The following is a 14,852-nucleotide window of genomic DNA, read 5'->3' as shown; positions in this document are numbered from 1 at the left end:
ACTATGGGGTGTGCTCACAAACAGTGCACGTGCTGTATGTCAGGCAAAGATATTGTAAAATCATATGATTTATAATGGGTGGGAGGAAAATAATCATGCTTGATAGGTATAATGTCTTCTGACTCATGAAAAGCAGCAAAGGGCTCGATTTTAAAAGGATGCTTCCCTTCCAGCTCTTGACCAGTCAGGAGATTGTTCTGTCATGCAGGCAGTGTGGGTCACAATTTGTTCGTGGAAGCTGTATCACTAAAAGACTGGCACTCTACAGGCAACTCTGACACCAGAAAACATGCATCATTTGGCTTTTTCCACCACAAAAAATATACATAATCAGGGATGTGCATACCTGGGAGCTCTCAGGATTTGACCCGGGGTCTCGGGGTTTAGAGTCCCAACTCCGGGTCTCTGGGAGAGCACCCAGGATCTCTGGGTCTTAAACATCCTCCCCGTTCCGTGTAGCTTTTTATGTAGCACAGGGTACAGGGTTGGCAAGTGCTAGGATGCAGGGGAGGCAGGCAGGAAGTCAGTGGGGATAAGCCTCGCAGCCTGCAGCTGCTTCCCCACCTCTCCCTTCTGATTGGCTCTGGGTAGCATAAGGAGCCAATCAGCAGTGAAAAGGGGAAACGAAGGTGGTGCTCAGGAAAGGTTTAGGTGCCCTTCCCTAGCGCTGCTTCTGTCCTCACAGTAACTACGCTGGCCCAGTGGGTAAAGAAGAGAGAATGACTGTGCAAAGGCAGTGAGAGGAGAGAGCAAGAGAAGGAGGGGGCAAGAGTGTATGTGAGTGAGAGAGGGGCAATGAAGAGTTGGAGGGGGGGCAAAGAGGATGAGAAGAGAGGTGTGATGAAAATTAAGAAGAAAGCAAAAAGGGAGAGAGATGAGGGGAGAGGGAGGGGAGGAGGAGGATAAAGGGGAAAACAGAAACAAGGGTGGCAGGAGAAGGAGAGGACCCTGGTTTGGTTGGGGGGGGGGAATCCAGGAATATAATGTAGGAGGAAGGGTAAGAGGAATGGAAGAGTGAGCAATGCAATGGAATGGCAAAATGGTGAAAGGAGAGAAGGTAGGAAGAATGAGAAGAGGAAAAGGGGAAAAACAGGAGGAGAGGCAAGAAAAAGGAAGAGAAACTATTGAAATATCTGCAGCTGAAGGAAAGAGAAAGAACTGAAAGAGAATAGAAAAGGAGCGAGGACACCAGAGAGAAAAAGAAAATTAAAAAAGCGAGACAGACAAGGGCAGAGAATGAGAAGAGGGAGGCTGAGCCAGAAACACCGAGACTGGAAACTATTTTATTATCTGCTAAGTAGTAGCGAATATTATTTTAGTTTATTTATTTGATTTATATTCTGATTTTTAACACTTCAGAGCGGATTATATTCAAGAAAGGAGTTCCCTAGGGGGTGAGGGAAGAAACCATAAAGTTTTTAGTGCAAACATCATTCTTACTCCCCCCCCCCCCCATGCTAATATCAGGGTAGTCAGGGTGAGCCTAACTCAAACGTTCCCAGGTATGGGAATCTGACAAAAAAAAACCAAAAACAAGAACCAAAAAATATCTGTTTTTATTTTTATGTTTTGCTTGTAAATTTTGTCAGAGTTTGATAATCAGAAAGTTGATTTTTAGACCAGTCTGCATTTAGCTTTCATTGTAAATAATTCTGACTCACTCACTGTGCTATTCTCCTGTTATCTCTTGTTGTGCACTGCTCTTCAAACTGGAATGCAGGCTCCAATGCCTGTGGGACAAATGGACTTCCCAATCCTCCAAGACCGCGGTTCTCCACTCTGGTCCTCTGAGGCCATGTATGGGTCTGGATTTCAGAATATTCAGTGTAGACATCTTGTTTCTGGGCCTTGAGGACTAGAGTGGAGAACTCATGCGGACAGAATAGAAGTATCCAGGTAAAAACCAGTTTGTACCTGCATTAATATACCCACTTTGTCTGGGTGACTTTTTATTACAAATTCTTATTTATGAAACAGCTGAGGAAGTGAAGCATACTCAAGTACAGTAAGTATTGACTTGTCCCCAGAAAACCTACAATCTGAAAGGATAATTTTCAAAAATCTCCACATGGCCCCATAAACATGGGGAACTGATACAGTACGGATGTTCCCAAACGTTTTGGGAACATGGACCCCTTTCTGACCTCCAAAATTTTCACAGACTCCCACGTTTCTCTTTCATTTTTACCAGCTGTTATATGCTGTATATAGAAAAGTTATTAATGTAACAACAAAGAAATAATAATTATACGCACACCAGTCTGATTCAAATATATAAAACTTAATAAATAACGCTTACTGATATAAACTGAATACATATAATTGCAAAGCACAGCAGTAAATGTGCAAGAATGTACTCATATTAATAACCTATGTAGTGTAACTACAGACAGCCACACAGCTTGATCTGTTTGGATTTGGAGTGAAGGAGGGAATGGACTAGTGGAAGGAAAGAGAGAGAGAGAGAGAGAGAGACTGGCAGGGAGGGATAAAGGGACAGACTGGTGGAGATGGACTGGTGAAGGGGGGAGAGAGAGACAGACTGGCGGAGATGGACTGGTGGAGGGAGAGAGAGAGACTGGTGGGGGACTGGTGGGGATGGACTGGTGAAGAGAGAGACACAGACTGGCTGCATGCTCCATAACATGGTCAAAAGCTGAGGCTTGCTTCCTCCAGAGGAACAAGATCAGTGGTGTTCCTAACGTTTTTGGCACCTGGGGTGGATACTTCCTTTGGCACCCCCCCAAGCTTCAATTCTTTGCCACCCCTCCCCAGTGATCTCCGATTCCCCTGTCCCTCACCCAGGCTCCCTCTCTTGCACACACTCTTACACACACCCTGCACACAGGCTCCCTCCATTTGACTGTCCCTCACAAGTATACACCCCTTCACACAGGTTCCCTCTCTCACACACAAACACACCCCCTCACTCCCATATATACACATACACAGGCTCCCAATCTCTTACTCACCTACACACACACACACACTCATGCACCCCCTTCCTCTCTCAATCACATGGGCTCATGTGCGGTCATTCTGCCCCTTTCCCTCTTCAGCTGCCTGCGGCTATAAGGCCACTCTCTTCACTGTATTCCACCACTCATGGCCCAGCAGCCTCCTTCTTCTTTTGTTGCAAGCAGGATGGGCTCTGCTCATGGCCGCCAACCTTCCTCTTGATGGCACCCCCCTCCCAGCTGCAGCCCCCCTGCTGGCTGTCACCCGGGGTGGATTGTACCCCCGCACCGCCCCTCCGTACGCCACTGGACAAGATGCTCATCTTACAGGACCTAGTGATGAAGAGGAGGAGGCGAAGGAGGCATACAACCTGAGGGAGAAGGAATTTCAGGAGATAGGACAAGGAGTTTGAGGATTCTTGTTTTAGAACATGGCAGTTATTTTAAGTACAAACGAACTGAAGCACTTCTTGTTGCACATTGTTTGAACAAAGCTCATGTTTTTGAATGATTATGATTTTTTTTCTTATTGATACAGTGGGGATTCATTTAAATATATCTGGTTAACTAGCAAGTTATCCAGCCACACACATGGTGATATTCAGCTAAGTTAGATAACTCAACCCCTCCATGGAATGCCCCTGAAATGCCTCTTTTTTTATCCAGCTAAATTATAGCCAACTAATTGGCTGAATATGCCACATTTGCTATTTAGATGGATAACTTTTGAGTTATCTGTCTAAATGGCTTTTGAATGTGGACCTTGAGATATTTGCATGCATTGGATCTCCAATTATGCAAATCTATCTCATGCATTTTCATCATGGATATCCTTAAAACTTGACTAGTTCTGTCTACAGGTCAGGGTCAGGAAAAAATAATTTAGAAAACAACAATATAGTAGTTGATAACAATTAAAGACCAATTGGCCCATCTAGGCTACCCAGCCATTCATGACTACATGACCAAGGATATACCCTGCTGCCAGCTATAAGAAAATAAGAGCTGTCTTGCTGAGTCAGACCAAGTGTGTATCAAGCCCGATATCCTGTTTCCATAGTTGGCCAGTCCAGATCACAAGTACCTGCAGGATCACAATCCCATGCTGTTAACTCCCAGATGTAAGCAGAAGCTTTTCCCAAGTCTACCTGGTTAATAATGGTTTATGGACTTTTCCTCCAGGAATTTGTCCAAATCTTTTTTTAAACCCAGCTACGTTAACTGCCTTTACCACATCCTTCAGCAATGAATTCCAGAGTTTAATTGTGCATTGAATGGAAAAATATTTTTTTCTGATTTGCTTTAAATGTGCTATTTAATAATTTAATGGAGTGTTCCGTGGTTTTTAAATTTTTTTTTGAAAGAGTAAACAACTGATTCACATTTACCTGTTGTACTCCACTCATTATTTTATAGACCTCTAACTCCCCTCAGCCATTTCTTCTCCAAACTGAACAGCCCTAACCTCTTTAGACTTTCTTCATGTGTGTGTGTGTGTGTGTGTGTGTGTGTGTGTGTGTTGAGGGGGAGGCTGTTCCATTCTCTTTATCATTTGGGTCGTCTTTCTCTGTAACTTTTCCAGTTCCCCTAAATCTTTTTTGAGATATAAAAGCTTGACTGCTTGTAGCATATCTCTCCTTAGACAAATTCGTAATTGTAGTTGTTTTCCTCTTTCGTTTTCTATCATACTAGGTAAATGAGCATACCTGTTCCCACATGTAATCCAATACCTAGCTCCTGCCATGTCTTACCACCAAGCTTTGTAATGACAATAAACAACTATCAAAATTAATACGACTGTTTCCCAAAACCTTGTGAAGCTGTTGCCCAAGGGTCCAGCCACTTAACTTCCTGTGGCTTTGCTGGATGATACCTGGCCATCATCCACCTGTTGGAGGTGTCCTGATTTATTTCTGGGCAGCTGTAGCCTGGGGTGTTCCATCCTGACTACCCTGTGGTATCACTAGGCTCTGCTTTCTTTATCTGCCCTTTGTTTTCTCCTTATCTCTTCCTTTGCTGCTGCTCTGAAACAAGTGAAGGGCAGGTGGTTTGCAATACTGTCCTCTATATCTTTCCTATGCATGACTGAATTATTTCAAGGTGCTCAAGTCCATCACCTCTGCTGGAAGGTTATTACAGGCATCTGCAGAAAATATGCATTTTCTCATGTTTCCACTGAATCTTTCCTCCCTCCAACTTCATATTATGACCACTTATTTATTTTCAATTTGTATATCCTGTCTTCCTAAAATATAATCAAAATGGGTGACACACTTTACGTGGTAACCATAATTGTCTCTAGATACAGCTTAAATCAGCCACTGGTATGGCGTGTCCTTTTTCTTCCGTGAAAAACTGAAACTTCCTGTAATTTATTGAAGTCTGTCAAATCATTAGACTCTTTCAATCATATTGTCTCTTTTCCTTCTTTTCTCCAGTGAGTATATTTTGAGTGTCTCAAACAAAAAATAAGTTCTCCCACCTCCTTCAGTTCAGCACTTTCTGTCTCAATGGCATGGCGGGGATTCATCACCATAGATTCCTGTTCTTGGGGTGCTCTTTGCCTTCTCGGGTCTTCATGGAGCACAAGGATGTTGGGTTGCTCTTGTTGATCCTATTAGAGAAAGAGAATTTTATTAATAGTGGCAATATCAATAAAATAATCAGAAACATAAACAAGAGTAGTAAGCTAAGTCTACTGGAAACTGGAGGGCACTTTAGAGGACTTGCAATTTCATCCGCATATTGAAAAGTAAGACTTCAATATTAGAGAGAAAGACGCTCTCGCTCAAGGATCAAGGAAGTCATCTATTGGAACCTTAATCATTATCACAGTTGAATATACAGGTGAGCTGTTTCCATTACTTGCTGGTGCCAATGTGATATACAAGCTTTCTGGGTCTTACAACAAGTATGTGTGGTCATGATCTTTGGGTTGGAGTTCTGCTCAGTAAGGGTTCTAGTCAATGAGTTATTGTGTGTGTAAAGGTATGCTTGTAAGGGAACTTTAGCAAGGTACATTCTTTCTTTATATATCTTTCCTCTTTAAGTTTAAAGACTGACTCTATCTCACAGAGACAGGAAATTAACTTCTGCCCTTTTCATAGATGTATCCTGTAAGATAATTGCATACATAGAAGCATTTCATATCTCTGAAGTTAGAAGCAAAAGCAGGAAGCTGATGGGAGGGGTAGAATGAGTAAGACAGATAGACCCGAATTTAACTGCTTTAGATATCATACAAAAAATATATTATAGCATGATGTGAATTGCCAGCATGAGATGCTGACAAGCAAGGACCTGAGACCTATACCAGAACTCAACATATGTAAACAATTAACTACAGATGTAAAACTGAGAAAAGGACTGTGGACTTTCGTTAAACAGGCCAGGATGACCAAATAAGGTCTGACATTGACAGCACTGACAAACCAGTCAGATTTGAAATGAATTCTAGCCAATTGTCAATGAATTGCTGACATTGTCAAAAGACTCAGTCATACCCAATGAGATATCAGGACATGATGTCAGCCAAGCAGATGACAATGAACTGGCTAATGAATGACACTGCCTGGCACTACACATCAGCCACTCTTGAACCATATATGTGTGAGGACAAGATAAGCTCTGCCTACAAAACCACTAGCACAGAAGCTTAAACCAGGAAGATCACAACAGCAACAGGAAATGCTAAGAACCAAAGACACCGCAGAGGGTCCCAGTAGCACAGAGACATGCCCTGTTAAAGATTTCTTGAATATGGCCAATGCCTTCTGAAGAGGCTGAAGTTCACATAACTCCTACATGGTGGTTAAGTATTTCTGTTAATGATTATCTAACCACTACACAGGACAGTTATTTCAAGCATTTACCAACATTACAAATTCCTTATTAATCTGTATTATTTTATTTATATTTATTGCAGTTTATAAATTTCACAAGAAGAATATCATGTAAAAAGTAAACAACACATAAACATCAGATCCAATCAATCTATATAAAAATGTAAATGTTTGTTTGTTCAAAATCTTAAATCTCCAAATGTTCTTCACCGATTTCTGTGAATTTTTGACACAACGTTGCATTCGAATACGCACGTGTTTTTACATACCTATATTATATAGATGTCACACCTGTGACAGGTAAAAACATGCTTTTTTGGAAAAACAGCGTCATCTGTTGGATGTAAAAGCAACACACGCTATCTACAATATAAATGGGCTCTCACCGACGGCCCGCAAATGCGCAGTAGAGAGCAGCTCTAGCACACATGTGCGGGCCATAGAGCTCTGCTCTATGTGCTGGGTGTCACAGAGGGGAGGAGGAAAGGGCAGACGAGTCGCCGCTCCAAGAAATGGCTCAGCCCGTTCCTCCACTGCTGGGGAAGGGGGTGGGAGTAGGGCCTGCCGGACAGTTACACACAGGAGGAGGAAAGGGTAGAAGAGTCGCCGAGCCAGTCCGTCCACTGCCGGGGAAGGCGGGGAGGGAGTTGGGACGGCCGGAGCAGAGCAAATGCAGTAGAAAGCGGCTGTGAAGAGATCACAAGCAGCTGCAGCCTGCAGCAGCCAAAGCGCAAAGAGCTGAACAGAGAAGAGCTCGCCCTCCTTCCCCGCCCTCTGAGTCCCGCAGATAAGGAGAAGCCAAGTAAATTTCCCGCAACTGCGGGGAGGGAGGGGGAAGGCAGGGCTGGCAACCCGCCCGTGGGTCTCAGCCACCACGGGAAGAGTTTACATGGGCATTGCTCCACCCCCACTCTCAGCAAAGCACCGTAATGACAGTGAAAGCCAGAGCCCTGCTCCCTCCTCCCTCTCAAGCCCCCGATCGGATTTCTTAAAGGCACAGGTCTCCCAGAAATAGCAAAGTAAACCAGGCAACGTGTCCCAAATCTGTTGCTGTGCCTGCCGCCTGCCCTTTGCGAAGGAGGGGGGGGGGGGGAGTGTTTTCCTCACTCTCCCACACACAACAGGCATGGGAACTTTGCAAGCTCTTGCGAGTGCAGAGCTAAGACTTAGATGGAGAGGGGACAAAAATCTCACCCGTTTTAACTGTGTGACAGAGAAGTGTGGTAATGTGTGCTGAAGGCGAGTGTGAGTGCCAGAGAGAGAGGGAGACTACGTGAGGGAATGTGTATGTGTGTGAGAGGGATTGGGCGTGCGTGTGTGAGGGACAGAGGGAGAGTGTATATGCAAGAGAGAGAGAGAAAGCCTATGTTGGGGGCTGTATGAGAGAGAGATTCTCTACCCCCCCCCCCAGCTCTCCACTTATAGTTAGAGTGGAAGGGGTTAAGTGTAGAGGGGAATGGGAGAGCAAAGGAGTTGGGGCCTGTAAGGATAGAGTGAAAGGGGTCTGAGCCTGTCCCTCCACCACCGGGGAAGGGGGGAGGGAGTTGGGATGGCAGGACATTACGCTTCATGAGATCCCCCTTGGCCACCACTGCAGCTCCTACCACCACCGCCGCCTCTGGCCCTTCGTGGTGCTGGGGGGGGGGGGGGAGGACCGGAGCAGAGCAAAGACGTAGGAGGAGAGGGGACAAAAATCTCGCCCGTTTTAACGGGCTTAACGGCTTGTACTAATTATTTTACGATTCCATTTCAATGTTTCCGATTGCATTGTTAAATTGAATTTTCATAGATTTCGATTTATTTTCATTTTGATTTAATTATTTCATGTGACATTGCGTTGGAATTGAGCTGTGTTGTTTACCATACCGTTCATTTAGTGAGTATAGTTTATGTTTTTTCTTTTTTCATTCTTTTTCATTTCTAGAATTATGCGGTTTACATCTAGACATGGATTGCTTCTCACATGGACAATTATATGTTGGGTGTTCTAGAGTCAGCAAACCAGACAATCTCTATATCTGCACAGACAATGGAACAACAAAAAATATTGTATACCCACAAGCATTGTGAAATTAAACATATTAGAAACGTGCACTTTCTCTTTTCTTTCTTTTCCATTTAACCAGACTGAGCCACAGCAATGCGTGGCCGGGTACAGCTAGTCATGTAATAAAACAAATATCAATGTATTCTTGCATAAATCCTCTTTCCATAAAGGCAGAAGAGATCATATCTACAATAAAATAGCAATAATCATAATAATCATAAGAATGAGTGCAGAGCAGAGGTAGGACAGTTCACATTACAACCCAACGTACAAAAAAAAACCCACTGGAGTCAGCAAAATAAAATCCCTCCACTGCTAAACACTTTGTGAAGTAACACAAACCCCTACAAATAAAAAGACACTTAGAAGCTTGCTATACCATAAAATCACATAACTAACTCTCAGGACTCAAATAACAGCAAACCTACCTATGAAAGTACAGCAAAGCAAATATTAGACCAGGTTCTAGAACACTAATACATGACTTACTTGGCAAAGAGAACCACCTGGAGTGCTACAAATCCTTACAGAGAAACTACTCACTAGCAGAAATACTGTAACTCTGTCAAATACATGCAGAACACAGACCAACCCTTACCTAATATAGAAATAAGGGACTACAAATTAGAAAGAGAAATGTGCAGACAAAATCGAAACAGAAATTTAAAAAAAACAGAATCGACAGTGGAACTTTAAAGAAAGAACAAAGTACACTGACACTCCCAGTCTTACAACTTGCAAATAACGCTCACTTCCAAACCACATCTCAGATTAGCCTTTGCCAGACGAAATTGAAATGGTTCCCAGATAGCATTAAATTTAGAGAGAGTGTCATGCTTTATCGCTGTCAATTTCCCCAGGTAATGTACAGTCTTGAGCCCTCGATATACTGATGTTAATGGTGGAATAGAAGGCTTTTTCCACCAGGCCGCAAGAGAGCATCTAGTTGCAGAAACAATCTGCAAAATTAAATGTTGCACTAACATAAGCCATTAGGTACAGGGATACTTAAGAGAAATATTTTAGGATCCTTGGGAATAGAAATTTTGGCAATATCAGAAATTAAAGTGCTAACCTGGTCCCACAACAATTGAACAGAGGCACATTACCACCAGATATGATACAATGTGCCCTTATCACCACATTGGCGCCAACATTCTCCATCAGCAGAACGATAACTATACTGCAATCGATCAAGGGTAAGATACCAATGGAGAAATAATTTGTACTCATTTTCTGTAAGTGCCAAATAAATGGAACATCATTCTAGAGGTAAGTAACAGAGGTTCATATATTATCATTCTTGCGAGATGCAGAGGTGTGGTCACTTTCTCAAGGGAGATTGTGAGCCCTTGGACCACAGGACAGCTCAGGGAGGAGCCCCAAGATGCACACCGTGGGAGGTGAGAGAGTACCGGCAAGGGCGGAGCAGGAACAAGGCTGGACTGGACAAGGCAAGGAACATCTGGAACAGGAGCAAGGCAGGCTCAGCCCTCCTCGGGACCTACACACACCAATGAGACCCAGCAACGGAATGCTGGTCTCAAGAGTAGCCCTCCGGCCACTCGATAGCCCTTCCGGACCCACCGCTTGGGAACGACGAGTGAGTGAGGCCCAATGGAGGTTGAGGATAGGAACTAGAAGACTCAGATGTAGACTCAGGATACTCAGAGGACTCAGACAAGACTCAGGATACTCAGAGGACTCAGACAAGGTTTCAGGTTACTCAGAAGACTCAGGCAAGGATTCAGGAGAAAGTGCTTGGTGAATGCTGCAATGCAGCACACCCTACACAGCCGCCCATGGCTGGTTGCGGACCATGCCGAAGGTGAAGCAGACTCCAGACGAAGCAATGGAACTTGAAGCCAGGACATGACTAAGATTCAGGAAAGGCCTGCACCAAGGCGCACCCTACACAACTGCCTGTGGCTGGTCGTGGACCATGCTGGAGCTGAGCAGGTTCTGACAGAGTCTTGGGCATGGACAGAAATAGGCACAAGGAACTCCGAAGACTGGGACAGGATTCTAGACTCAGGATGCTAGAGTCAGGATTCAAGACTCAGGATTCAGAAGCTATACATTAAAAACAGGAGCCTTCCAGAGGCTTGCGCTGCAGACAAGAAGGTAAGTCTTGTGCCATGAGGCGCCCTACACAGCCCCCATGAGCTGGTCATGGACCATGACGGTGGCACACCCGGAAAGGTGAACAAACAAGGAACTTGGGAACTGGACGAAGAGCTGGAAATGAGGAAGACGGAATCAGGAATGGAACATCAGACATCAGGGACATCGGAGCATCAGGGATATCTGGAACATCAGGGACATCTGGAACATTGAACAAGCGACGATGGAGCTCCGATGAGGGACAAGACCAGGAACATGAAGAACATGAAATGAAGAGCCATCAAGATACAGGAAGACCACAGAGGACCTGGACTGGAAGGAAGACCACAGACCACTGTAAAGAGTACAGAAGAGGCACGCGCCCATGCTTAAGGAGAGTCCAGGAGGCAGGCTGCAACAGTGGCATCCCCCTGCCGCACAAAAGAGGAAACAGGCAATGGCAGTGGTAGCCTCCTGCTGCTTGACAAAGGGACATCCCAGCGGCGGCACTATGCCATGAAGATCAGAGGAGATCCCACCAGCGGCACACAGGCCGTTTAGGTGGAGTCAGCGGCGGCTTTCTGCTGCAGGGGGAATCGTGACAGCGTCCTCTCCACCGTGAAGGCGGAGTCAGCAGTGGCAGCACGGTCCGGGATGGCCTAGGCCGCAGGGAAGGAGTCCTGCAGCGTCAGCCAGCACAACAGAGATGGCATCGGCCGGGGTGCAGGGTAGTGGTAGGTTGAGGGTCTGTCCGCGGGATGAAGTCCGTGGGCAGGAGCATAACAATCATCCAGGACTTCTCCCAGATCATTTTCCCACAACAACAAATGCCTAGGCTTATTGGGTAATGCTCCATGCAATAAAGCATAGATTTTAGAGATTATGCCTCCAAGGTTGTCTGCTTTATCACCATACCCCTCAAATAATATTTTCCCTTTTAAACCTCAGAGTGAAGATAAAAGTACATATCCTGGAGGGATAACTGAAATGTATTCATTACATTTTGAAAGCGCCACAATCCTTGATTACCCCATAGATGTTTAAGTCTTCCCAATCCCAATTCTCCCCCATCTCAAGAATACCCCTGAGTCTAATCCCAGAGTGAAGAACACATTGTACCTTATTGGAGTCTAAAAAACCCCCCAAAAAACCTTCCTAGGTCCCATTAGGGAGTCCTTACAGACAACTTATAGTTTCAACATCAACTAGGGCTAGCCTGAGTCTTCTTGGGACCCAGATCAACGACTGCTTAGAAAAAGGCCCCAGCATTGCTTGTTAAATCAGAACCATTGTTTACCATCAACACTTTCATGACTGTCCACAATGGCCTTTAGCTGTGCTGCTAAATAATTCTTCTTAATGTTAGAAACACCTAGCCCTCCTGCTAGCTTGGGCTGATATAAAACAAACCTAGGGACCCACGCCTTCATATGAAACTGAAGATCTTTCTCTGAAAGGTTTCCAAACACTATCTGAGATGAAGATAGGTAGTGTCTGAAACAAAGACAAGGTAAAATGTTCATTTTTTATCACTGCTATTCTACCTAGCCATGACAAAGTATATTGATCCCATTTCTCCAAGTCTCCAGAAAGGGTTTGTAACAGAGGAATAATTAAGCTGGAATATATCTTGTATTTCAGTCCCAAGAAAAACCCCTAAATACTTCAACTTCTCCTGTTCCCACTTAAAATGGAATTGATATTTCACTCGTTGTATTGTGGTCCCTGGAAATGAAATATTAAGTATTTCTGACTTATCCATATAGTTTTGAAGCCCTGACATCCTCCTGTAACTCTCGATTTCAGGGAGATCTCAGGTTAACATAAAATAAACAAAAGATCATTAGCAAACATTGATATTTCATAATGTTCCTCCCCAACCTGAATTCTCTTTATGGCCATATTCCTCCTAACTCATTCAGCAAAAAGTTCTATACCAAGCGCAAACAGCTCAAAGTTATCTGAGTAGCCCCTATTGATCTTAATGCATGCCTCCAGTGAGGCATATAATTTATTAACCCAGCCCAGAATATTACTCCTGAGGTCCATTTTCTCCATTACTTTCAATAAAAACTGCCAATGAACTCTGTCAAAAGCCTTCTCGGCATCAACAATAAATACAAAGGACAGGTGGTGTTTATCTTTAGCAAAATGTATCAAATTCTGAACCTTCCATACATTATCTGCAGCCATACCACCAGGAATAAAATCGGACTGGTCCCTTATGTGTAAGAGAATGTATTACCCACAAAGCCGACATGCTAAAACCTTAGAGGTAGATTTTTAAAAGTCTTGTGTGTGCAAAAGCAGCCACATATGCGCATACGTGGGCCCTACACAAATTTTAAATAGCAGGGAAGGGAGTGGGTACATCAGTATATATGTGCCCAGAAAAAGTAGCATGCATAACATATGTGCACTGCTTTGCTACAGTTCCTCAGTAGGGGAGAGAGAGAGAGAGAGAGAGAGAGAGTGAGTGAGTTTATAAGGCTCAGGCTGAAGCTCTATATATGGTCCATTGTAAGGGGGCACTCGGATTCGGGGTGAGTTTTCAGGAGGTGAGTTGAGGGGTGTTGTTGCAGACACATTCAGAGGTATTCATTGTGAAAGTGACATCATAAAAAGAATTTTAGACCTTATAAGCGATGAAACTTCTAAGAAGACGAGTTGATTTGTACGTTGCAGTCTCTGCTGGCTGTATTGTACAAAACAACTCCTTTTCATCGCTTATAAGGTCTTAAATTCTTTTTATGAGGTCAATTTTACAATGAATACTTCTGAATGTGTTTGTAACAACACCCTTCAACCCCAACTCACCTCCTGAAAACTCACTCCGAATCAAAGTGCCCCCTTACAATGGACCATATATAGAGCATTAGACTGAGCCTCATAAAGAACTTCTCTCCCCTTCCTGTCCCAGTTGGCCAATGATCCAAAGGGCTATGAGCTACACAGTTTAGTGCCTTTTCCTCCTTGGCCAATACTGTTACACCTGCTATGCTGGAAGCAGAGTACAGTTCTCCCCTCATTTATTTATTTATTTATTTATTTATTGAATTTTATATACCGTCATTCGGAAAAGCCATCACAACGGTTTACAAAAGCTCAAAATGCAAGATTTTTAACAATTGAGCAAAAAGGGATAACAGGAAGTATATTAAACAAAGGAGAGATATTCAATTGCAAAGATATTAACTGGCATTTGCACTAAAGGTTGCACTAAGGGGTGCACAAAGGGGAGGACCCCTTTGTTGCGCCCCTTCAGCACGCGACGCACGGCGTGTGCCTGGTGGCATGGCGCCTTTCAACAGTTGGAGCTGCCCCTGGTGACGTCAGGGGGGCAGGGCTTCTGATCGGGTCTCTCCCTCACATTGCAGTTCTGTTGTTTTTCCTATTCCAGTTTCAGGTGATATTTTTTCTTCACTTCTGTTCCCATGGCGATGAACAAGGGCCACAGGGCGCCCAAAGGTGGTGGGTGGGCTGCCAGTTCGAGGGTGCCGGTGGCAGGGCGCCTTTCAATGGTCGGAGCTGCCCCTGGTGACGTCGGGGGGGGGGGGGGGGGGGCTTCCGTTCGGGTCTCTCCCTCACATTGCAGTTCTGTTGTTTTTCCTATTCCAGTTTCAGGTGATATTTTTTCTTCATGTAAGTAATTAAACATTTGGGTCAAAGAATGTACTAAAATATCACCAAACAATTTGTAAAATTTTGCTGAAAACCAGTCTATGCCAGGACCTTTAGCTAATTTCAGATCTTTTATTGCCCAAAGTACTTCAGAGATGGTAATTTCCTTGTTTAAATAATCCCCTATCTCTGGCCTGATAGCAGGAAGGACAACAGCTGCCAAGTAATCATCACTGTCCTCTCCCCTACCAGAACATCCTCATCATATAGTTCTTCATAGAA

At 44.1% G+C, this 14,852-nt stretch overlaps 1 protein-coding gene across 1 annotated transcript in view; it reads right to left on the bottom strand.

The window, feature by feature from the left end:
- The window catches only part of LOC115097885 (sodium/potassium/calcium exchanger 2-like), a 301,887-nt gene that overhangs the window by 36,250 nt on the left and 250,785 nt on the right, over window positions 1–14,852 (bottom strand). The window contains exon 6 of the mRNA XM_029614039.1: window positions 5,440–5,571. Within this exon, the coding sequence (XP_029469899.1) occupies window positions 5,440–5,571 (132 nt within the window). The remainder of the gene's footprint in view (window positions 1–5,439; window positions 5,572–14,852) is intronic.

The sequence above is a fragment of the Rhinatrema bivittatum genome, chromosome 1, assembly GCF_901001135.1.
Source record: "Rhinatrema bivittatum chromosome 1, aRhiBiv1.1, whole genome shotgun sequence".
Classification (NCBI taxonomy): Eukaryota; Metazoa; Chordata; class Amphibia; order Gymnophiona; family Rhinatrematidae; genus Rhinatrema; species Rhinatrema bivittatum.
This window is presented reverse-complemented; position numbering and strand designations above follow the sequence as displayed.